This window comes from Nomascus leucogenys, chromosome 8, assembly GCF_006542625.1.
Source record: "Nomascus leucogenys isolate Asia chromosome 8, Asia_NLE_v1, whole genome shotgun sequence".
In the NCBI taxonomy this organism is placed as follows: domain Eukaryota; kingdom Metazoa; phylum Chordata; class Mammalia; order Primates; family Hylobatidae; genus Nomascus; species Nomascus leucogenys.
The window spans coordinates 61704169-61727267 of record NC_044388.1 but is presented as its reverse complement, the minus strand read 5'-3'; the positions used below and the strand labels follow the sequence as shown (position 1 = coordinate 61727267).

The following is a 23099-nucleotide window of genomic DNA, read 5'->3' as shown; positions in this document are numbered from 1 at the left end:
TGCCACAGGGGCTCCTGCTATGATTGCGTGGATGCTGACGAGTGGGCTGGGGGCATGGGGGAGTGGGGCTCACCCAGGTGACAGCTCACATTCTAATGGTGGCTTGGAAAATGTCCCCACCACCCCAGCAACAAAGCAGCACACAGTCTGAACAAAGCCAGTCTCTTGCCAGATGGCATTTTTGCTATTTTAACCCCAGGGCCTTGCAGAGCCAGTACGCTGGGGCTTCGGTGAGGCGGCCAAGGCCTTCCAGGAGGCTCAGGTGTTGAGCCATAAAGCCCCAGATGTGCTTCATGCATGACAGCCTCGGTCGGCACAGTGGCAGGCCTGCCGCACTGCGGGGACTGGCCACAGGGTTGCTGCGTGAGACCAAAGCCTTTACTCTGATTCCGTCCCTGGTCAGGACTGTCTGAGATAAGAAGTTCAATCCATGGGTGAAGTGTTTTTTTTACCTGTGTAGCTGGAGACTGGCTTGTCCTCTTCTGGGTGGGGGCTCTGAATGGACCCCAGGACCATGGACCCCAGGGACCCCCCTGCCACACTGGACAAGATGTCAGTGACCACTCCAGGTTGGTGATTAAGGAAGAGACAGCATTTTCCTCCCTCCCTCTGCCATTTCTGTTTTTCGTTTTTTTTTTTTTTTTTTTTTTTAATTAAAGGTAGAACAGCAATGGTATCTCCACATAGGAAACACCAAGCCTTTGTGACCACATGAGATGGCAATGTCTTCATCATGGATGAGGAAGGGAATGAGTTCTGGAATTCTGGCTCAGAGTAGATGCATCTTAATGGAAGAAGAATTAGTCAGTTCTGTTTGTGTGGTTTACTCTTCCTGTCTCTGCAGATGAATTCATTAGTTTAATTAATGAGAGCCCTTTGCCTTCCTCTGCAGTGTTGCCCATGGAAATAGTGGATGATCATGGCTCCCTATTATGAAATGTGGAGAGCATTATTTGATTAGGAGCAGAACCCTTTTTTCCCCCAGAAAATAGCTTCTAGGTAAGGGACTGGACACACACACGATGAAGTGTCTGGTGTTCTTGCCTCTCATTAGGTAGCATGCCCTTCTCTTCCTGCCTTTGCAACAGCTCTAGGTAGGACCCACACTGTACGAGTGCCTCATTCGTGACTTCTGCTTCCCTTGCAGGAAGTCATAAATGTTGGCTGACTGTCAAATGCTTGTGGGAGGTTCCCACAGAGTGGGGAAGGGGGAGACTCAGCTTAACCACAGACAAAGTTGTGCATGAGAGGCGAGAGGGAGGAGCTGGGAGCCGGGGCTTGGAGGCAGTCCATGATCTTTCCGTCTGTGATCCTCGGTGTCAGAAAACTATGTAATCGCTCAAGACAGGCAAATGGGATAACTGGATGGATGCTGAGGAAGTGTGAACTCAAGAAGGTAGAGGGAAAGCCACGACACGTCGGCGTAGCAAGGAGGTTAAGAGCATTGCCTTAAAGTCAGGCAGACCTGGGTTTGGAAGCTCCTTCGCCACTTACCATCTATGTGACTTTGCCCACGTTGTTGTTTGGGGACCTGAGTTTCCTCATCGGTGACCAAGGCGTCGTAAGGGTTAAGGAAAATGGTGCAAGAAGATGGCCTAACAGTGCCTGGGGTACGATAAGTGTTTACTGTGTGGGAGCTGTTAGCGGTGCTGTTGGTAGGAATCAAGTGACCAGCCAGCCAGAGTTAGAAATCAGGGCCGCCACCTGCCAGGTGTCAGAGGAGACAGCTATTTGTTCATACTTATTTTTTTTTTTTGTATGCTTCTCATTGAGTTCCAAGGTTGCCTACGTGAGACCTCTCTTGGACTCCTTTCAGGGAAGCTTAGTTGCTCAGTGCCCGAGGGCCCATGTTAAACCCTGGTTGTCCCTGAAGTGGTCACCACAACATGGCCACATCAATAGCATCCCTCACAGGACTCCCAGATCACACACACTAGAAGGGTCTGCTCGGGAAGCCTGAGCAGGGTGATGTAGCAGGGACAGGAGGTGAGGCTGGCGGAAGTGAGCAGGGGCCACATTGTCACTACGGATGCCACACTGCAGAGTGGGGCTTGATGGGTAAGACAGTGGGGGCCACTGCAGGTACCAAGAGGGAGGGTGGGGTGAGTCCATCTGAGTTTGGAGAGATGACTCTGGTGGCAGGACTGGATGCTGAGGCCACAGGCAGAAAGACCATGGCTGCCGTCATCCAGGTGGGAGAACCTTTTTCAAAAATTAGTATATCTGTATTTTATTTTATTATTTATTTATGTTTCAGTAGCTTTTGGGGTACAAGTGGCTTTTTATTTTTTATTTTTTGTAGACAGAGTTTCGCTCTTGTTGCCTAGGCTGGAGTGCAATGGCACGATCTCAGCTCACTGTAACCTCTCCCTCCTGGGTTCAAGTGATTCTCCTGCCTCAGCCTCCCAAGTAGCTGGGATTACAGGTACCCACCACCACACACAGCTAATTTTTTGTATTTTTAGTAGCGATGGGGTTTCACCATGTTGGCGAAGCTGGTCTCGAACTCCTGACCTCAGGTGAGCCACCTGCCTCAGCCTCCCAAAGTGTTGGGATTACAGGTGTGAGCCACTGTGTGCGGCCCCACAAGTGACTTTTTGTTACATGGATAAAGTATATAGTAGTTTATTCTGAGACGTTAGTGCTCCCATCACCCAAGTAGTGTACATTGTACCTAATGTATAATTTTTCATTCCTACCCTCCTCCCACCCTCCCCCTTCTGAGTCCCCAAAGTCCACTATATCATTTTTAGGCCTTTGTGTCCTCATAGCTTAGCTCCCACTTATGAGTGAGAACATACGATACTTGGTTTTCCACTCCTGTGTTGCTTCACTTAGAATAATGGCCTCTAGCTCCATCCAAGTTGCAGGACACTCCACGATTCCCTGCTGCTTTTTAGAAAACCTGGGCCAGGGGCTTGGGACAGATCTGAGCTACAGCCATAGACAGGGAGTCATCTGAAGCCACACCCGTGGAGGAGATCACTTAGGACCTGTAGAGAGTGAGCCAGGGAGCGTTTCCCAAGTCAAACGTGTCCTTTGGCTTAACAGGTTAAGTAGCTACATCCATAGAGCACCCTCAAGCCTGCGATGCTGTAGGGGACAACGCACTGTGTCGTAGACATCACCCGTCAAGACCCAAGAGCACTCCAGGGTGTTTTGCCCAAGGGCAGGGAGAGGCAGAAGGATGTCAGATAACCTGATTGATGGTGGCTTCGGGATGAGGCCCATGAGGGCACTTGGGAGGGTAGGTCCCAGGGCCACCCAGCTCTCCAGGAGGGCAGTGCATGGCAGGGAGGGACCGCAGGGACAGATGGCAGATTTGTGGTGACCTGAAGGAGAGGAATCTAAACTGTTAGAGAGACAGGCCTCAGCAGGACTTGCTTTAAAGTTAACTCTTTCCTAACGACTAAGTTGAATGATTTAAAAATTTCAGTATTCCCAAATCATGGACAAGTTGATGCTCCAAAGAATATTAGGAACATCTAATTCACTGTCTCTGTTTTCTATATGAGGAAATTGAGGCCCAGATAAACAGATGCGATAGACACACCAGGCTGCCCCTTCCTGCAGAGAATGTGTAGCCACAACCTTTGTTTCCTTGGGAAAGGGCTCCCTCCGTAGCAGAATTATGGCCAGTTTCCTTCCCTCTTGCCAGGCAGTCTGCTAGGAGTTTTATCGAAGCTGTTTCTTTCTAGTCCTTTCACTGCCCTAAAACTTGCAATCAAGTTCTCAGATTAATTTATCAAAAGTCAGAGAGTGGCCGGGCGCAGTGGCTCATGCCTGTAATCCCAGCACGTTGGGAGACCGAGGCGGGCAGATCATGAGGTCAGGAGTTCGAGACTGGCCTGACCAACATGGTGAAACCCTCTCTCTACTAAAATACAAAAATTAGCCAGGCATGGTGGTGGGCACCTGTAATCTCAGCTCTCAAGAGGCTGAGGCAGGAGAATCGTTTGAACCCAGGAGGCAGAGGTTGCAGTGAGCTGAGATCATTCCATGGCACTCCAGCCTGGGAGACAGAGCAAGACTCTGTCTCAAAAAAAAAAGCTCTGCAAGGGAGGCAAGGACAGAAAGAAAGAGAAACTGATGGATTTTTGAAATATGAAAACCTTTTTGTAAACTACTTGCCCCTTCTGTCACAGCCATTGCTGCTCCAGGGGCCCCCTGGCTGCACAGGTGAGAGCTCTGGGCACAGATACTCCAATGCAAACACTGCAGGACCTGAACATCCAGGAGGGCTTCACTGCTGCTTCCCAGCAAAAAGATATGAGCAGTACATGGGGGCACTCAGAGATGTCAGGCAAAGGAGAGGTGGCTCCCTTTGGGGATTCTTCTCCCAGCCTTTGGGACTCAGAAGTGGGATTCCTGGACCAGCAGCATCAGCAGGCCCTGAGAGCTTATTAGAAATGCAGACTCCCAGGCCCCATCCAGACCTACTGACTCAGTACTTGCATGTTAACAAAACCCCCAGGTGATTCCTCGGCAAGGTGGTTTGAGCAGCACGGTGCAAGGTTGCGCTTTCCCAGAACAGCCTTTCTACACTGCTGGACCAAGGATATGCTACCCAGCAACGTCCCCCACCTAAAATGCAGAGCTTCTGCTTCCGCTGAAAGCCTTCAAAGCGACAGGTTAGTAACCAGAAGGTTATGCAATGAAGTTCTTTGCTTTATAGATCAAATACTCAGGCTTCTCAAGAATGGACATAGAGGCCAGGCACGGTGGCTCACACCTGTAATCTCAGCACTTTGGGAGGCTGAGGTGGGCGGATAACGAGGTCAAGATCAAGACCATCCTGGCAAACATGGTGAAACCCCATCTCTACTAAAAATACAAAAATTAGCCAGGCATGGTGGCGCGTGCCTGTAATACCAGCTACTTGGGAGGCTGAGGCAGGAGAATCTCTTGAACCTGGGAGGCGGAGGTTGCAGTGAGCCAAGATGGCACCACTGCACTCCAGCCTGGCGATGGAGCAAGACTCAGTCTCAAAAAACAAAACAAAACAAAAAAAAGTTGAGGAAAAAAATCCTAGTACACAAAAGTCTTCTAGAAAGTTAATGTATCTGCTACAATACTTCCTTCTCCCAGTAATACCAGAGACACGCGGTTGTCCTGTATGTCCACTGACTCCCACTATGTAGTTTGCAGATGAGCTGACCTCTCCCATTCCTGCAACCTCCATTCCTGCAACCTCCCTTTCCCAGTCAAAGCATTTTTGGTGGTTTCTGCTGCTGGTTGATAACAAAACACGCAAGAGTCAAGAATTTTTTTTTTTTTTTTTAAACTTTTTTTTGGTTTGTTTGTTTTTAAAGAAACTGCATACATCATCAGAGACAAACAATAATTTAAATACCATGCAGTTTCTGTATGTACAAAACCTAGGCCACAGAGATCCAGTTTAATTTGTATTCTCTATTTACATCATTTTCCTCATACAGCCATCATCTGTTAAATTAGAACCTGGGAGATTAGGGGATTGACGGTCACCACACTCACTCCTATACAAAGACAAACTATGTACAGACACCCAGGAAGCAATTGGAAAATGCAACCGGTCTGGGAATTAACAGACAGGGAGGAAAAAGTCATTTAAGGTGACCTTTGCCCACCGGCTGTGCACAGGGAGAGCCTGAAATTCCATTCATCGAAGCAACACACCACGATTTTCATTCAGCAAATAAAAATACATGTTCATAAGCGGGAGAAAAATAAACTCAGAGCTTTTCATCACATTTACCGTCACGTTGTTTGGTTTCTCTAATCTGACATAAAGGCTAAAGTTTTAAAAGTTTTACAGGGCTTTGAGGGCCTTTGGAGATGAATATATCAGCCATTTAAAAAAAGCTAGTTGGCTGATGGCGGTCTCTTCTGTCATTGATTGGGGCAGGGGGCAGGGTCGGGCAATGTTTAATCTTTAGAAGGAAGCATTTGATTTGAGACATTTCACATTTTTCCTCTCACACTAATCCAAATGAAAAAATGCTCAACTGGGAATTTACACACATAAAATAAAACTTTGACTTGCCAGCTGCAGCTTTTTCAAAAAAGAGATGCATTTTAAGTCATCTAGCTCACCTTTTTATTTTTCCCTTAATTAATGTCAAATTGTCATCTTGGAAAGTAACACAGATTGCTGCAGTTGTCATGACATTGTAGCAAAAAAAAAAAAAAAAATTGAATAGGTCTCTAGAAAGACCTTAAGGTTTTAAGAAAGGAAAGAGACAGCAGAAGGCCCATCCTGCAGGCCACAGAGGTTGCTGAGCCTGTGTAAGAGCCACTTAAAACGGGCTTGAAATAGCCCATTCTGAAGGTGCAGGACCTGTCAATGGCAGGGGAGGTGCACCCCTCAGTGTGAACAAGTGACTGCTGGAAAAGAGGCCCTGCAGGAAGAGCAGTGGAAATTGTGTTCAATATCTCCATGCACAAAGTGGACTGCAACATGAGGGCACTTTGGGCGGAAACCCTGGGCTGTTTGCTGGCTGGCTGCAGGGAGATCCGCTTGGGCCTTATATCCCCAGGGAATCTGAAGGGCCAAGAACTAAGGCCAGCAGAGAAGCCATGGGCCTATCACGGGAGGAGTCCGGTCAATAGAATGAATTTCCTTAGGACTCCTCCTGGCCAGGGAGGACCATCATGCCAGGGCACCGCGTATGCCAGGAGCCCAGCTGCAGTTAGAGGAAGTTCAGACTCAAAGCCTGGCCGGCAGGCACCTCCACCTGGAACACGTGCCCGCCCGCCCGCCGTAGAGAAATTCAACGAAAGAACCCTACATCTTTCGTCATACCATTTGCACATTCAGACGTCAGTAAGCCTTTCGGGAAGACTGTGTTTACAGCCACACTAAAATCCCGGTCACATTTTCCCTGAACAATACCTCTCCCCACAGCAGGAACTATTCAGATTCAAGAGTTTAAAAAAAAAAAAGGATCTAGTGATGGCATCCTCCTTGGGTCGGGCAGAGGCGTGCTGGCTCCAGGTGGCAAGGCAAAGCTGCAGCTGGAGGCACCGCCCAAAGAGCTGCCCTGAACTCTCCCCAGCAGTTATCCGGCTCCTGGGTTAGTGCCTACATAGGAGCCGTTCATGCCTGCAAAAAAATGCAATGGCCTCGGTGACGGGTGTGCATCCTACGAGTAACCTGCTCCCACAGGGTTCGTGGTGGGGAGACTGGTTAACTTTTTGGAAAGGCCAAGCTGGCATCTTTCTAAATGGCATGTGTGGTGGAGAGTGTGCCACCACCTAGAAAGACTGGGCTAACGATGGAGTCACTCCAGAAGGTGAGCGAGCTCTGCGACGGAGGGCCTGCGAGCTCTGTGAGGAAGGAAAACGAAAGCTGCGATGGGCCTCGTTAGGATGCTTGTTAGGGTTTAGGAGGGTCCTGGCCTCATTGCACACCCTATCCTGGATGTCCCAGTCAGAGACAAACCCACAATCAAGCTCCCCGGCATCATGAGGGAAAGGGAGGAGCTCTCTGGATCAACTGGAGCAGGAAGGGGCACTGTGGGCAGGTGTGGCTGGTGTTGGCCTGATTCTGGCACATGCCCAACTCTGGGGCTCCTCCACAGAAACTCTTCAGTGCAAAAAAAAAAAGAGAAAAAAGAGAAGGCCATGGAGTGGTTCCAAGTCCCTCAGTGTCTGGAAAGCCAGTCCTACAGGAATGGTTTCTGGCCTGCATGCACTGGTCCTATACACAGAAGCTAGGAACTCCCAAGCCATATAATCACCGGCTTCGAGGCACACAGAGAAAATAAATGTCAGCCAAGCAGTTTCTGACCCCACAGGGTTCAATAGGGTCCTCCCACTCAGACTTATAAACAGCACAGGAGTACCTTAGCAGTGGCTGTGTGTGTGCGTGGGTCACTCATGACACTGGACTCTCTGAACACAGATGGGTTGATTATTTGAACTGAGCATATGACAACTTTCCCCTTCTAAACCAGAGCTTCCTGAAAGGCAGCTCAGCTCAGGCAGAGGGGGCAGGATGGGTGCTCAGTGCCAGCCTTCATAGCCAAGAGGCAGCCAGACTCCCCCAGAAATGGGCCCTTCCCTTTTGTTCACTGTGTGCGTGGTGGCTGCAGGGAGGGAAAAGCCAGGGGCAACTGAGAAGTGTTCCCTCCTTCCTGGCATCAACTTCAAAGGGCCCCAAACCAAATGTCATGTCTGGAGCCAGTATATTTGGCCAAGTGTAGAAGTCCAACCAGATCATTAGCTTTGCACAGTACCCCCCAAAACAAACCTACCCCTTCAGCTTTCTTTGGACTCAGGTGACAGACACTTGTGAGGAAGAGGTTTGCTGGAGATTTCATGAAGGCAGTGCCTGCTGGGCCTGGCTGGAGAGGACAAGGACCATTCCACCTGCCAGAAAGTCTTCAGTCAGGGCCCTGCCGGTGCCCTTGGCACTGCCGGGGGTTGGGATGCATTTTGGTGTTAGAAGTGGGACCAGCAGCTCGGACCGCCAAGCCATCACTTTTGCGTTTTCACACATAAAATCCTGATTGTGTTTCCTTGATTTTTCTTCTTCTTTTTTAAAAAAAGGCAGTTCAGAAGATTTACATAGTAATGGGGAAGTGAATAAATACCAGCACTTATGGTTCTTATAAATTTATGTTTTGAAGACAGCATAGCACTCAAGAGGAATTCGACTGTTAAGGTCGGTGAAACCTAAGGAAACAAATAATTACATCAAGACCAAGGGGCTGCCAAAGGTGCAGGATTCAACAGTCCAATCTCCCATCCTCAGGGAGGTTCTTGACCGTGAGAGGGAGGTGCGAGCTTCCCACCGTCATCCCCACAGGAGTGCCACTGAACACACACCTGGTTTTGAAAGTTTTATCTGGGGCAGCCCTGGTGGCCTCCACCTCCTGCCATCAGCCTGGATCCAGCAGCAAGGTGCAGAACCCAATCTGTGTCTCTGAGTCTCTAGACTAAATACTTGCTATATCCTATTTCTGTAAACGTTCCCCCCAAAAGAAAGTCAGAATTAAATCAATGGCTCTGTTGCTAACTAGCAATGAAACCTTATCCTCTTAATCACTCCATGCCTCAGTTTCCCCAAATATCATCACGATGCTGGACTGTCAGGGAGAATGTCAGGGAATAACAGAAGTGGTCCACTTTGGAAGTCCTGCGTGGACTTGGTATTTTGTTCAGGTTTGGCCTCTCCTGACTGGTTGCAAACTGGCAACAATCTTTCCTCCTTAAGTTTTCACAAAAACCCACCTTGGGGTCGTTGGTAGTCTGGTTCTTATCAGACCTTTAGTTTAAATGAGTGAAACTCAGACTTTGCAGAAAGTTGGTTTTAGCCCGGGCCATCTGTGTTCCACTTCCTTGTTTCAGTAACCTAAAGTGGAACCGCATGCCTACCTTCCTACTATCTTCCCTCCCATGGCACCTACCAACCCACTCATATCCCACAAGTGGGAGAGCTTCATCTGGAGATAAATATTGCAACTTGAGGGAAAAGAGGAAAAAAAAAACCCTTAATACTAACCTTGTTAAGTGTCTACTCAATTCATGAACTTCCATCTCAGTGCTTTTGAATTCATTGAGCTCCTTTCGGATGGCAGCCTGGAATCAACAGAAGCCCATCAATGCACAATGGGAGAGAGACAGAAAAAAACTCCCCTTTCAGTTCATTCCTAACACCATATTTCTCTTCTTCAACAAAGACAAACAAGTTTAAGATGAATTCTTTCATTGGGAGGAAGAAAAATCACCTGAGATGTCCTTTAAAACAAAGATTCCCCTTGTTCCCTAAATCTAAGTTGCAAATGATGACAGGCTATTGCCCAAAGTGTGTTTTTCTTCCTCTTTTCATAGAGCTGTGGCATTGAGGCATCAATGGTGGTGTACACCTACCCCACATTCAATGTCAGCCTCTCATCTTCCATAAACAAAGCTCAGCACAGGCACAGCGATGCCTCGAGGTGGAGACTTCCAGAAGGCATGGATCAAATTCTCCAACCAAATTAGGGGGACAGGTGATGGCCAGCTCCCTACCAACCCTTTGCTTTTGCTCTTTTACAACTTCCCTGACTCTTCAGTGATGTATTTCACCATGTGAGATACATTTTGAATAACCTCACGTGTTCTGAGATGATCCCGAATCACCCCATCCTTACAATACTGCCACTGAGGAGGCAGGGCCTGGAATCAGACAGCAAAGAGAGGGCATGAGAGGGCAGGGGAGGAGGAGGGGCTGGTAGAGGAGGCAGCTGGGGCCGGAGACAACCTCACTCCTTCCTCAAGGGTGGAAATTGCAAACGTGTGTCTTCTTGCACAGCAGCTCTGTCTACGGCCGATACTTGCTTTGATGGGAGTATCAAGGCCCCAGGAGTTTGAAGATTTCTAGAAAAGTCTTCATGTAGGATCAGAATGGCCCTCCCCAGGAAAAGAAGGCTGGCTTAGGTTTAAGTGCCTGGGTAGCAGCTTTGGGGGTGGGGGCAGGGGTCACCCCATGCTTCCTGTCTTCTGTCCCCAACAGCCATTGAGAAACTGGATATGTTTTCGGCCTAAGAGCTACTCAGAACTCTCTGAGGGTGCAAGTAGAGATGTCTGTGGTTTCCTTGCACACTTGCGAATATCCTTATCCTTGCAAGCATACCGCAGAGAGAGTGTGGACAGGAGAGGACAAGAGTGAAAGCCCCTTCCTCTTCGTATTCAGATGACACATTCCTGGGGAGCTGGGTTTGTCTGGGGCATGGCAGTGCCAGTTCCTGGGTTGCTCCCACAAATTCCCTTGCAGAGAAGATGTGAATGCTGTGTTTACAGAGGAGGGCATAGTCTTCCACACATTGTGTCTGTGGGTTACCCGCCACAGGCGAGGTCGTCTCTGGAAGTCTATCTGCCTCTTGCTGCTTCCGTCCCAGCCAAGTGTGGCAGTGTGCCTGCATACATGTTTCCTGCACCTCCTGGATCCAGGGTTGGTGATAATGTAGCCAGCCTGGGCCGTAGATGACTTCCTGCTGTATCATATAAGAAAACCCTGGGTCCCTGAAACGGACAGAGTGAAGGCAGGACTGTTGAGCAGAAGGCCCCTGACACACTCCATAGTTTCTATCGTTACCTACACATTGGGCAGAATCATTATTCCAGAATTTTATATATATATATATATATATTTTATTTTTTATTTTTTATTGAGACGGAGTTTCACTGTTGTCATCCAGGCTGGAATTCAATGGTGCGACTTCGGCTCACTGCAACCTCCGCCTCCTGGGTTCAAGCAATTCTCCTGTCTCAGCCTCCCAAGCAGCTGGGATTACAGGTGCGTGCCATCACGCCCGGCTAATTCTGTATTTTTAGTAGAGATGGGGTTTCATCATGTTGGGCAGGCTGGTCTTGAACTCCTAACCTCAAGTGATCTACCTGCCTCGGCCTCCCAAAGTGCTGGGATTACAGGCGTGAGCCACTGTGCCTGGCGCACAGACTACATTTTTAAAAAGGCCTTTAACCCTCCAGCTCCTCATGGTGACCAGACTAGAATCAGAGAGGATTACCAAACAGAGGTTCATTCTAATACCTTGTCTGGTGGACAGAGAAAATGATTTCTCATCGGCATCACTGCTTTTCCTAAAAAACAAACTGAACTTCAGATTATTCTTTTAGTTTTCTAAATCGGCGAGGGGCTAGTGCAGTGAGATATGTTTTGCGACGTCTCTTTGATTTGTGCCCTATTTCCCTCCATGCATCCACTTTGTCTTCTCTTGGTTTGGTGAATCCCCCGTTGGATGCCGGCAGCACCGTCCCCTATACGGAAGGTCTGTGATGAGCCTGGAGCCTCATGCCTTCATCTGTCTATGCCTATCCAGTGCTATTCTCTTTCTCTGGGCACAGCCTCCTAGGCTGCCGCTCCTCCTCCTGTAAAATGGGCACAGTATTATGTGCCTTGTGTTTTCTCCGATTCAGCAGCCTTTCCGCAGATTATCTGTGGCCCCTGGGGAAAGGTGTTGGGGTCCCAACACTCCATTATGGGGACCGCGGCTGAGGCCTGGCTGCAGGTCTCCCTACATGCTCCCCAGCAGTGAGCCCAGCGAGACACCCAGCAGACGGTCCTGCCTCCCACTCTCCAGCACTCCCCTCTGCTTACTTTGTCTGCAGCGGTGAGGCGGGTCCACGGCTTATCTGCCCTGCGGTCATAGTCCTGAGCGTCAGCCACCTCCACGTAGTCACTGAAGCGGATGAGGATCTTCCTTTCCCGAAGCTCTTCGACCGTGGGCCTTTGACTGAGCTGCAGGGAGGGAGAGAGATGGACCCAGTCAGCCAGAAGGGTGGACCATGGCACTTGGTCCTGTCTTTGAACTTGCAGGTGTGGAAAATAAGGTTCAGTGAGGCGATGGATGCATCGCATAGTGAGTGAGGGGCAGGGGCAGGGGGAGGGCTGGGGCAGGCAGACCCAAGTCTCCTGACTCTTGGGACTGGGACCTTTCTACGTCCTAAGAGAGAGCTTTGTTATCCCTTACATACCCTCTGGCCAAGCTCTATCTTTTTTTAAAAAAAAACTTAAAAAAAATCTTTTATTATGTAAATTTTCAAAAGAAGGAAGGAGACTAATATAATGAATTTGGTGTATTATCACCAACTTCAACAATGATCAACTCTTGACTACATCCACATGTAGATTTCTTTGAAACGAATTGCAGGCATCATATCATTTTATCTGTGTATATTTCAGTATAGAATATATAAAGATTAGGACTTCAAAGCATATTCACAATACTGTTTTTACACCTATACGAATCGATAGTAAACAGTCTCTATCTTCATAACATTGCTGAGTCCCAGTCATTACTAGAAGCTTGTCTTTCTGTTTGGCTGTGGGTGCCCGTTGTGGATTTCTTATCTGTCCTACTCCCACCAGGTGACAGGGACATTCTACAATGATTCTGTCTTATTTTGGATTTGTAAGTCCACATCCGTGTCACATCGAGTGCTTTCTGCAAGGGGGGTTTGCAGTACATTTTATGTGGGTTTTAGATGCAAAAAAGCGTATGTGCAAATGGTATGCAAACTCTGGGGTATGCAGGGATGGGAATCTGCTGGCCGAAGAGGTCAGCCCAAACACTGCTGACAGCCCTCTGCAAGAAGTTCAAGGTGAAGGTCAGTCAACAAATGCGGAGTTGAGTAAGTACAGAAAAAGGCCACATTTATGCCAAGGGAGACTCAGGACCAGCCCTTTGGATGGTCCATGATGAAGGACTGCAGGAATGAGGGATGAAGCAAGTAAAAGGAAGATTCATATGTATTTTGCCATCTGCTGATATTAGCCATGAGGACCCTTCCTCTACTTTAGCAACATAAGGCTGACATTTCTATTATCTCTTCCTGTCACCAGGTTTATTTCTCCTGGAGCAACACAGTTGCTGTCTTTAAGATGCTGTCAAATGATGTTCAACCAATGCTATTTAAAAGCAATTTTCCCTTTGAGCCCTAGACTCTGTGTAATTCTATTACTAGAAGGCACTGTCTCATAGAATCTTGCAACTCAGGCCCATAAAACAAACACAATGGAGTCCAAACCACCCTGGCAGTTGCGACTCTGCAACAGGCAGCTTCCAGACACCCTTGGCTGGTGCGAGAATTTTCCAACTTGCTCCCACGCTGGCAGAGCACAATTAGAGGATGGCTGGCAGGTATCAAATAGAGGGATAGCACACCCCGGACAGGGCCAAGGCAGGCCTGCGGCTCCCTCTCAGCCAAAGGCAGGAAGCTCTGGGGATCAGGGGCTCAGCTGCCTCTGGTGCCTAGACTGTATGTAGGCCTCCCTTGGCTTTCTTAGGCAGGACAACATTCTGGCACCAGTGTGGGCCTGTCGCGGGAACCCACAGGCTTCCCAGGCTGTTATGGCTGTGGTCACCATAAACAAAAACGGCGGTCATCCTGACTCCAAAACATGTTCTCCACAATGTGAGTGCAGGGAGATTTTGTGCCATAATTAAAATACATAAAGACATGCAACATTTGCCATATTTACTCCAGATAAACAGACTCCTACTCAGAATCCCGTCTGTGTTCCTCAGGACTTGCTGGGTTTACCCCAAGGGGCTGGACAAAGTGTTATTTTCTTTTCTTCATTTTTCTTTTTTTAGACGGAGTCTCACTTTGTTGCCCAGGCTGGAGTTCAGTGGTGCAATGATCTTGGCTCACTGCAACCTCCGCCTCTTGGGTTCAAGTAATTCTCCTGCCTCAGCCTCCCGAGTAGCTGGGATTACAGGTATGCGCCACCTTGTCCGGCTAATTTTTGTATTTTTAATAGAGAGAGGGTTTCGCCATATTGCCCAGACTGGTCTCGAACTCCTGATCTCAAAGATCTGCCGTTCTCAGCCTCCCAAAGTGCTGGGATTACAGGTATGAGCCACCGAGCCTGGCCCAAAGTGTTATTTTCTAAGTGCACCCATGATGTGAGAAAAGTTATTAAGCCCTGACTTTCAAATTTCTCTTCCTGGAAACTGACCTGGATTTTACTAGTATCCTATCTATGGCAGAGTCCGGAGTAAACCGAAGACTAAGCATAAACGCTGCAGGTCAGGGGCTGTTTCTTATGCCTGAACATCGTGGGGCCTTGGACACCGTCTTTCCAAATCAAGACGGCACAGAGCACAAGTGCTCAGAGGGAATGAGCGAGGATGCAGCTGGCTGCTGCCTCTGAGAGTCACAGTTGGTGCACGGACCCCAGCACTAACAAACGGCCACCAGGACGCTCCTCTGTGTGCATGGGCTCATGCCCCTGACCACGAAAGGCTCAGAAGATGCACCTTTGGCCCGGTGGGTGCTGGCTGTGGCCCTCGGGGCATCTGGAACCTGAAGTCCTTCCTTGAATGCTGCAAAAATAATCTTTGCAGCCAAAGTCAGGCCCGCCTCGGCCTCCCAAAGTGCTGGGATTACAGGCGTGAGCCACTGCGCCTGGCCGCAGGCATGTTTTTTTTTTTTTAAAGACAAAGCATGTAATTTTTATATTAGTCTCAGTTTGGTCAAAGAAAATGACTGGTCTGTGGCTATCAGCCTCAGTTACTACGTTTTATTTTTATTTTTTACTAGTGCATTACAATTAAATAGAACTTTATTGAAGAAGTTATTGGGCTGAAGGCAAGTCACTGTAAAGCAGCCACCATCACTGGCATCTGGTCTCAGTGTGATAAATACTCAAGAGGAGAAGAACCTACACAAGGCCAGGAAGTGATGATGTAGGTTCCCTACCTGCCGGAAGGCACCACATCTCTGCCCGCAAAAGCAGATGTGGAAGTTGCCCCTCTGTTCTTCCAGTCTCTCTGTCTTAGAAGCAGTTATCTCCTCTCAAGCTCCTTATTTCTAACCCCCGCCCCCCGCCCCCCGCCCCCCGCCGCCAGCCAGTCCCAGGGGAGGGCAAATGCTAAAATTCCAAGGCCATTTCCTTGGGAGAAGAAAGGAGAGGTGAGCAGGAACAAAGAGGCAATTATTTGATTGTGGAGACCTGCAAAAACTATGAACTATTTGGGGTCCCCATCCCTAGTGTTACCTACCCTAGGGAGATGGGTGTGGAAAGGAAGACTCTTTACTAGCTCATTGTCAAATCATGCAGTTAGTTAAGTTCTCCGCAAAATCATATCAACTTTTTTAAGAGATAGGAATTAAATAAATGTCTAAGTATTTCTCTATGACCATCTTTTAGCAAGCAACCTTAAAACTGGGGGAATTTTGGGAATCCAGCAACCAATTCTGAAAAATTTGATGAAAATCTGATTTAAACAACTTCTTTTTCTAAGTGTCTAGACCTTTCTGTATCAGAAATGAAGGTTTATCACAGTGTCTTTTTCAAGCCCCTGTCATTTCAAGGACACGATGAGAAAAAGCTAATGCATCTCTCCTGCTCTTCTCACTACTCAATCTGAGGAAAAACTGCACCCTGCATCCAAAGAGTGGGTGGGCTTAAGGATGTAAAGGGTCCAACCTTGACGGGTGGGACAGCGACTGGCTGGTGAAGTCACTTAGCTCTTGTTCTAGTCTCCACCAGGGTGACGCCAGCCAGTCATCTGGCCATTCAGGCACTTGTTTATCCTGCTCTTGCTAATTGTGTTGGCATTTGGCTTGTCACCAGGTATTTGGGATGCTCGCAGGGAAAATGTTGAGAAATACAAACCATCACCTTAATAATTGGTATGATATTTCAGGATCTCTGAATTTCTTCCTTTGTGTGATATTTCTGAAGAGAAAAATCCACTAATAAACCTTTTTAAAATTAATATTAATGGGCCTCTTAACTGTCGCTAAGATATGAGAGTATCTTTCTCTCAAGATGGTCACTGTAGGAGGCTGATTAAAAACACTTTGACTTCGTCAGACAGAAGGGAGTATTATATCTTGCATGTCATCAATTAATTAAACTTTTCAGCATCATCCAAGAATAGCCTTAACAATGCGTTTATTATTAAAGAGGACACTCGTGTGGAATGAGATGCATGCAAGGCTACAGTGCATTGCCAAACCATCTACTTTTGGTGTTAAGAATATATTAAAATTCCAGTTTTATGACTTTTATCTATGTGCTTCTCAAACATCTGCTTTAAATTTGTCAGTACTTTTGTAATTTAGCCTAATAAAGTTGCATAGTTCTTAATTCCTAGGGAAAGAATAGTGTCGAGGAAGCAAAAAAAAAAAAAAAAAAAAAGTCTATACTTTCCCAGGGTCATAGCAAATAATTGTGTAATATTTGAACTAGTAATTTTTTTTTTTTTTTTTTTTTTTGAGACAGAGTCTTGCTCTGTTGCCCAGGCTGGAGTGCCACTCGGCTGACTGCAACCTCTGCCTCCTGGGCTCAAGCAGTTCTCCAACCTCAGACTCCCATGTGTCTGGGACTACAGGTGCACATCACCATGCTCAGCTAGTTTTTGTATATTTACTTTGACAAAGACAGCATTTTAAAATGTTGCCCAGGCTGGTCTCGAACTCCTGGTTTCAAGCTATCTATTCACCTTGGCCTCCCAAAGTGCTGGGTTTATAGGCATAAGCCACTGAACCTGGCCTTTGAACTACTGATTTTGATGATGAATTTCCCATTGCTTAATGGGATTGTAGTGAATTTTTAAAAACAAAATATTTAGTATAATCAAAAATATAACACAATAGCCATCAAGTTGTTTGGGAGTAGGTGGGTGTCACAAAATCAAACAACATTGAATGTCACCAGCTGAAAGGACTGAGGGTCATGAAGCTGAGTGGAGAGGTCTTATAGAGTAAGAGAGTGGCGCTCTCTGACACAGGAGGAGAGGAACCAGGCAGTGGCGAGGCCACTGAGGCCAGCAGAGGGCAGAGGTGTGGCAGGCAGCCCACACTCTTCTGCCCCAGCTCTTGGCATGGAGAACCACCTACCTTTCGGGTTAGCCTCCTCTTGATCTCTCTCTTCTCCTCCTGTTCCTCTTGTTCATTCCGAGCTAAAAAAAAAAAATATTTAAAATGTTTTTTATTTCAGTAAACAGTGTTGTGTACAGGTGCATCCTTTGGACCTTGGCAGGCTCTAGGCCAAGCATCTCATTTTAATAAAGGGAAGAGAGTGCTCCTGTCCCCTCCCACAGCTGCCCTTCTCCTTATGGGGATTGCTTTCCAAACTACCTGCGTTGTTTCAAATTGCTACTGAGCAGGTTGACCTTGTCATCTTGCCTTCTTTACATCACATGGGGTTTCAGGTCTCCAGGCAGAGATGCTGGGTTGAGAAATGTGGCTACAAGGCAGGAAGGTAGGGTTTTTTTTTTTTTTTTTGACAGGGTCTCGTTCTGTCTCCCAGGCCAAAGTGCGGTGGCACAATCATAGCTTACTGTAGCCTGGAACTCTTGGGCTCAAGTGATTCTCCTACCTCAGCCTCCCGAGTAGCTAGGACTGCACATGCACGCCACGACAGCTGACTAATTTTAAAATTTTTTTGTTGAGATGGGGGTCTCATTATGTTGTTCAGGCCGGTCTTGAACTCCTGGCATCAAGCAATCCTCCTGCCTTGCCTCTCAAAGTGCTGGGATTACAGGTGCGAGCCACCGCACAGCCCAAGGAGGTGGGTAGGAATGTTGACACAGGGACACACAGGCATTTGGGGAGATGTGAGGCTCCTTTCTTTGGATAAGACTGGGGCTCACTCATTCTTTGTTGAGCCTCCCACACACTGAAGGAGACTCATTGTGGTGTAGTCCTTGTGTCTGGTGCCCTGTGGGGGGTAGAGAGAGCAGAAGACTGGCCTCAACCTGCTGCAGGAATAAGACAAGGCAGGAGGAATTTCAAAATGCTCACCTTTCACAAGCCTGATTCCATCGATTGTTTGAATCTTCCAAGAAGTCCACAGAGCATGTGTGAGGCCAGAGTGTGGGATACAATTGCCTGCATGTAGACTTTTTAGAAGTGGCTCAGAAGAGTAGACTGCAGAGCCTAAAAGCTCTTGGCTTAATATATGGGTGATTTACTCATCAGATTTTTAAATAGCTGTACATAGGAGAGTCTGGGGGAAGGGGGCAGATACTTGAAGGGCAGAGAATCTGGGCTTATTTCTCCTTTTAAGCTAACTGGATGACCTGGGGTAGACCATTTCCCTTCTGAACCTTGGAAGAATTCCTTGATATCTGTGGAAGCACAGATATCAGCGTAGCATTGTTAGACTTGAAAAAACTATGGAAGTCAGCTTGTATCAAAGAAGGCCTGTGATTCTCAGCCATTAAATTTCAAATGGTGTTAATAAAAGGAAACACGTTGATTTTGGCATAGGGTGCATCACGACTGCCTGGGACACTAGTTGGCTCATTTTGAAAATCACAGTTGTTGAATTCTATTTTGGTAACTTCATTAGTTTGTTGTATTGGTGCACACAGGCAATTCAGGTATGGTTGCTGATTGTCTCAGTGTGGGACAGGTCTTTAAAGGAAGGAAAACCCCTGTGCCTAGAAAGGGCTGGGGACCATCTGATAACTGTGTCACCTTTACACTGAAGGTAACTATACCTCCCACTAGCACAAGTGGTGTGAGGTCACAGCAGAACTCAGGCCCTTGAGGGCCACCCCCACGGGCCTGATTTGGCCCCCTGACTGCCTGTGGGCATAAGGCTTTGTAGAAAGGCAGCACAAGAAACAGCCACATCTTGCTGTGGGCTGAGGTCACCAGAGGTCCCTGCACCAGCCTACCCTACAGTGCCTGAAACTGTCACCATGAGTGTGCTTTCCTTGGGATTTAGAGATCCTATCTCCCTCCTGGAGTTTTGTTTTGTTTTTTAAATGCAAATTTCTCTTGAATAAAAGCCCATTAAACTAGTCAGCCATTAATAGCTCAGTATGAATTAATCTAGCAGAGATAAACTGGGGGCAGACAACAAAACCCAGAAGTAGGGAGCCCCCAGACAGTGACATTTGTACAAATGCAAATTTCAGTGGGATAAAACTAGTCAGCCATTACTATCTTAGTATGAATTAATCTAGCAGAGATAAATGGGGAGGCAGACAGCAAGAACCAGAAGGAGGGAACTCCCATTTGGAGATGCCTCAGGTGGGAAAACGGATGGAAGAAAAGGTGGTCTGGATGTTGGGTCACCAGGGACAGCTAGAGGGCACACAGTGAAAATTTACAGAAGCACAGAATACTAGGGTCATGAGGGGACCTAGTGACCACCTCGTGTCTACCACCCCTGGTTTATAACTGAGGATCTGAAGGCTCAGGGGTGTTACGTGGCTAGTCACACCCTACCTGGCTCAGTGGTTACACAGATAGGCTTTTTCCTGTGGTCATGTTTTGCTTGGGGCGGGCTCTCCTCCTCATTACTAGCCTCAGACGTCTGATCCTACAGGTCCCTTCGGAGCCTGAAGGCGGGCATCCTGTGACACAGCTGACACAGCATGGAGCCTTCATCTCCTATGTGCGTTTCTTAGGTCATTCTGAGGGGTGGGGCCACAAGCTACCACCTACGGAATCGATACCTTTAGTTCAAAGCCATTGACTGACCCAGATTCATGAATTTTCAGGCGGAAGGTACCAAGACAACCCCATTAGGCAACTGGGAAGATAGGCCAGGAAAGGCCTATGATGTCATCATTACAGCTGCCACCATCAGAGGGTTCATTATGTGCTCAGAGGTGCACAGGGCCTCACTGGCTGCTGGACAGAACAGGGGCCGCTCCCAGGACCAGGCAGGGTGGGGCTGGAAACCAACCCAAGGCTCTCAAAGCTCCAGGGCTGAACCATGGCGTCTCTGTGCCCTGTTCCCCACCACCCAACACCGAGCAGTTCCTCAAATGGCTGAAAGCTCAGAAAATCAGTTTTAAAACAAACTATTGGAGGATGTTTTCTTATACCACTAGACATTTTTTTGTTTAACAATCGCAATAGATTAAATTTAAAAAAATATTTAGGAGAACATAGTTCCAGAATACAGGGAAAAATAAGAACCCATGGGAAAACAAGTTGATTTCTGAAAAGTTTCAAAACTATGAAATGATCAACCTGTTAGAATTGGTCAAGTAGTTCTTTAATTTGCAACTATGCGGCCAGGACAAAAGGGATTAGGGAAAAGAATAAAAGAGAACCATGGGAACAATCTTTCACAACTCCTTTTTGGTCCCCTGAATCTAAGTTCCCTGCTTGATGGTGGTAAAAACCCAAGCTCAAAGGACCTGTACTCTCCCAGGGATCTGGACAAGCCACAGCGGGGATCTGATATCTTTGAGAGAACCGAGAGCTGAGCTAGGGGATTTTAGATCTCTTTCCAGAAACCGTACTCCTGGTGTGATAAGCACTATTTTCTGAAACCTAAATAATCCCCCGGAGGCTTTTAGCTTCTTTGAATTTAGGTCTCAGGTCAGAGGCCACAAAGCACAGCAGGGGGCCGTGAGTAAGCTGTCCAGGTTCACCTGGCTGTTTATCTTTCTCTCCTTTCTCTCCAACAATGGGAAGTTTATAATAGCTCAGGTACCAGACTGGGGCCGAAAGGAAGACATCCTACAAGCCAAATGCTTCCCTGACCTCGGAAATGCTTTGAAAAAGCTCTAAATTCATTATATAGAATATTCAGCTTGGAAACTTTTAAGGGTACCCCTGGGCAGAAAAAAGTAAACACACATTCCTAGAGACCTAGGCAATGCGTAGGGTTCCCCCAGGACTGAGGAAGGCTAATCCTGAAAATAACTTCTACTGAGAGTTGAGGAAGTGGTGGCTGGCGTGGGGACGGGAGGCAAGATGTTGATAAAGGCAGAGTTGACAAAAACGGACATGCAGGCGTGTCGGGCGGGGGTGGGTGCTCTAGGCAACAGGCCTCCCCATCAGAGCGGAACCCAGCACCCACCTTCAGCAGACTACGAAATGCCGACCAAGTCACAAGGCCACAGTGAGCACGGTAGAAAGGTAAAGTCAAGAATATTTTAGTGTGGTTACAGTGGAAATTCCCAGCAAACTCACACTACGGTTGCATGTGATTTACTGGGCACGGGGTGGGGCAGGGGGGCCGGGGGAGTCGAGGAGTCAGTCTGTACAACATAGCATTTCTAGAAAACTCTGCATAGGATGTATCTTTCTTTTCTGGAGAGAAATTAGAAGTGTGTTGTCGGGTAGGGGGAACAGGGTCATGAATTAAGCCAGAAATATTTGTTCACTATCTTGAGGCCAGTGTTGGTGAAAATGGTAGCAATGAATGAATAGAATGGTTTGATTTTTAAGTTATTTAATATCCACCACTAAACGGACGCATACTGGTGTCCATCAAATGCTTGATCTCTTTTAGCATTTTGTATCCTGTTTTCTCTCTTTTTTTTTTTTAAAGCACCAAGTGGATCCTCTGTACATATTCAAATATCTCTGTGTCCTAAACCAAACAAGGGGCTCATTTATTTTTTTCTGTCTGCAGCAATGGTGAAAGGCAGTTTTCCTCGAATGAGAGCATCAGACAGGCACGCCCGGGACCAACTGTGGGAATCCTGAGAGACAGACATGAAGCACTTCGCTTGGAAATGCTTTCTTAGTCTTTCAATTTAATGTTCAAAGGGATGAGGGATTTTTATCAACAGCAGCCAGCTGCAATGCAAAGTCATGCTTTCTAGTCTCAGTTCAAATGGACATTTCCCTTATTTTAGCCGCGCATATCACAGTCTCCATTTTCAAGCCAATTTTGGTTTAAAGGTGACCCTACTCTCAAAAATCATTAAATAATAAGTGGTCTCACTCTAATTTTTCAGCTTCTCTCTGACTTTACAACTCACTAAAAGGAAGGTTCTGCCTGCCGCCCGTGAGCTTCTAAAGAATAAAGTGGAATAAAATTTGCCTTCTCTTTGGGGAGGTCGTCTTTGGTGTTCTCACATGCACGGATGAAGCTTCAACCGTTAGAAAGGTTTTCAGTGTTTTCCGCAGAGGCGCAGGGTAGAAACCTTGTGGCCTACCATTAAATAATAACAAAAGCCGCCACAAACATCAGGGATTGCCATGGGCTTAGTCACTTACGTTTCAAAATGTTCCTCTGTTCCAGTTCCTCTGCAGTTGGCCTCTGGCTCAGCCGCCTACGGAAAAAATCCAGGAAAAGTTTTTGGACCATATCATAGCCTCCTTGGGTCATTAATCTCCTCGGCCCTTGCAGATACATGAGACAGTCAGTGGCTGGAGTTCTTGTTCCATCCTGTGCTCTGAAAGACTGACTCTCGCCACCACCGCCTCCTCAGTTCCTCAATTTCAAGCCCTGGAGAGGCACGTGCGTCATGTCACAGCCGCTGACCCCCGCCCTCCTCCCTGCAGCGGCCCCTCCCCAGCCCCGTCTCCTCCAGTGGCCCCAGGCAAGTGGACTGCAACTCAGACAGGACTCTTTTCTTCACAGAAGTCCTTTTCTTTCCTTGTGGCCTCCTAACTTGGGGACTGTGGCCTCTTGCCTCTCTCTCCCTCCCTTGAGGCTAAAGCCTGTCTCCTGCCTCTTCTGTGCAGACCCAGTTAGAACATAAAGAGGCCTGTGGCCCCGGGGACATGTGAGAGAGTGCGTCTGTCTACAGAGAACAACGGCTGCTCTTCTGGTCCTGCTCCTCTTATTTTGGAGGCTTAGAAGACATGAGTGGCAGAGGCACAGAAATGATACTCATGTGGCCAGGCATGAAATTTAGCCACTGTACGTGAAACATCATAGCCAGGGCATG

The 23099-nt window shown here is 47.5% G+C and overlaps 2 protein-coding genes across 15 annotated transcripts in view; one reads left to right on the top strand and one right to left on the bottom strand.

The window, feature by feature from the left end:
• Positions 1-23099, top strand: part of LOC100580823 (TBC1 domain family member 7) — a 65101-nt gene that overhangs the window by 34811 nt on the left and 7191 nt on the right. The window lies entirely within an intron of this gene.
• Positions 5284-23099, bottom strand: part of PHACTR1 (phosphatase and actin regulator 1) — a 581376-nt gene continuing 563560 nt past the window's right edge. For all 14 annotated transcript variants that reach the window (XM_030817298.1, XM_012509150.2, XM_030817300.1 and 11 more), the window contains 5 exons: positions 22423-22478; positions 17341-17402; positions 12086-12226; positions 9488-9564; positions 5284-8658 (listed from right to left, as the gene is read on the bottom strand). In XM_030817298.1, the coding sequence (XP_030673158.1) occupies positions 8643-8658; positions 9488-9564; positions 12086-12226; positions 17341-17402; positions 22423-22478 (352 nt within the window). In that variant the 3' untranslated portion in view covers positions 5284-8642. The remainder of the gene's footprint in view (positions 8659-9487; positions 9565-12085; positions 12227-17340; positions 17403-22422; positions 22479-23099) is intronic.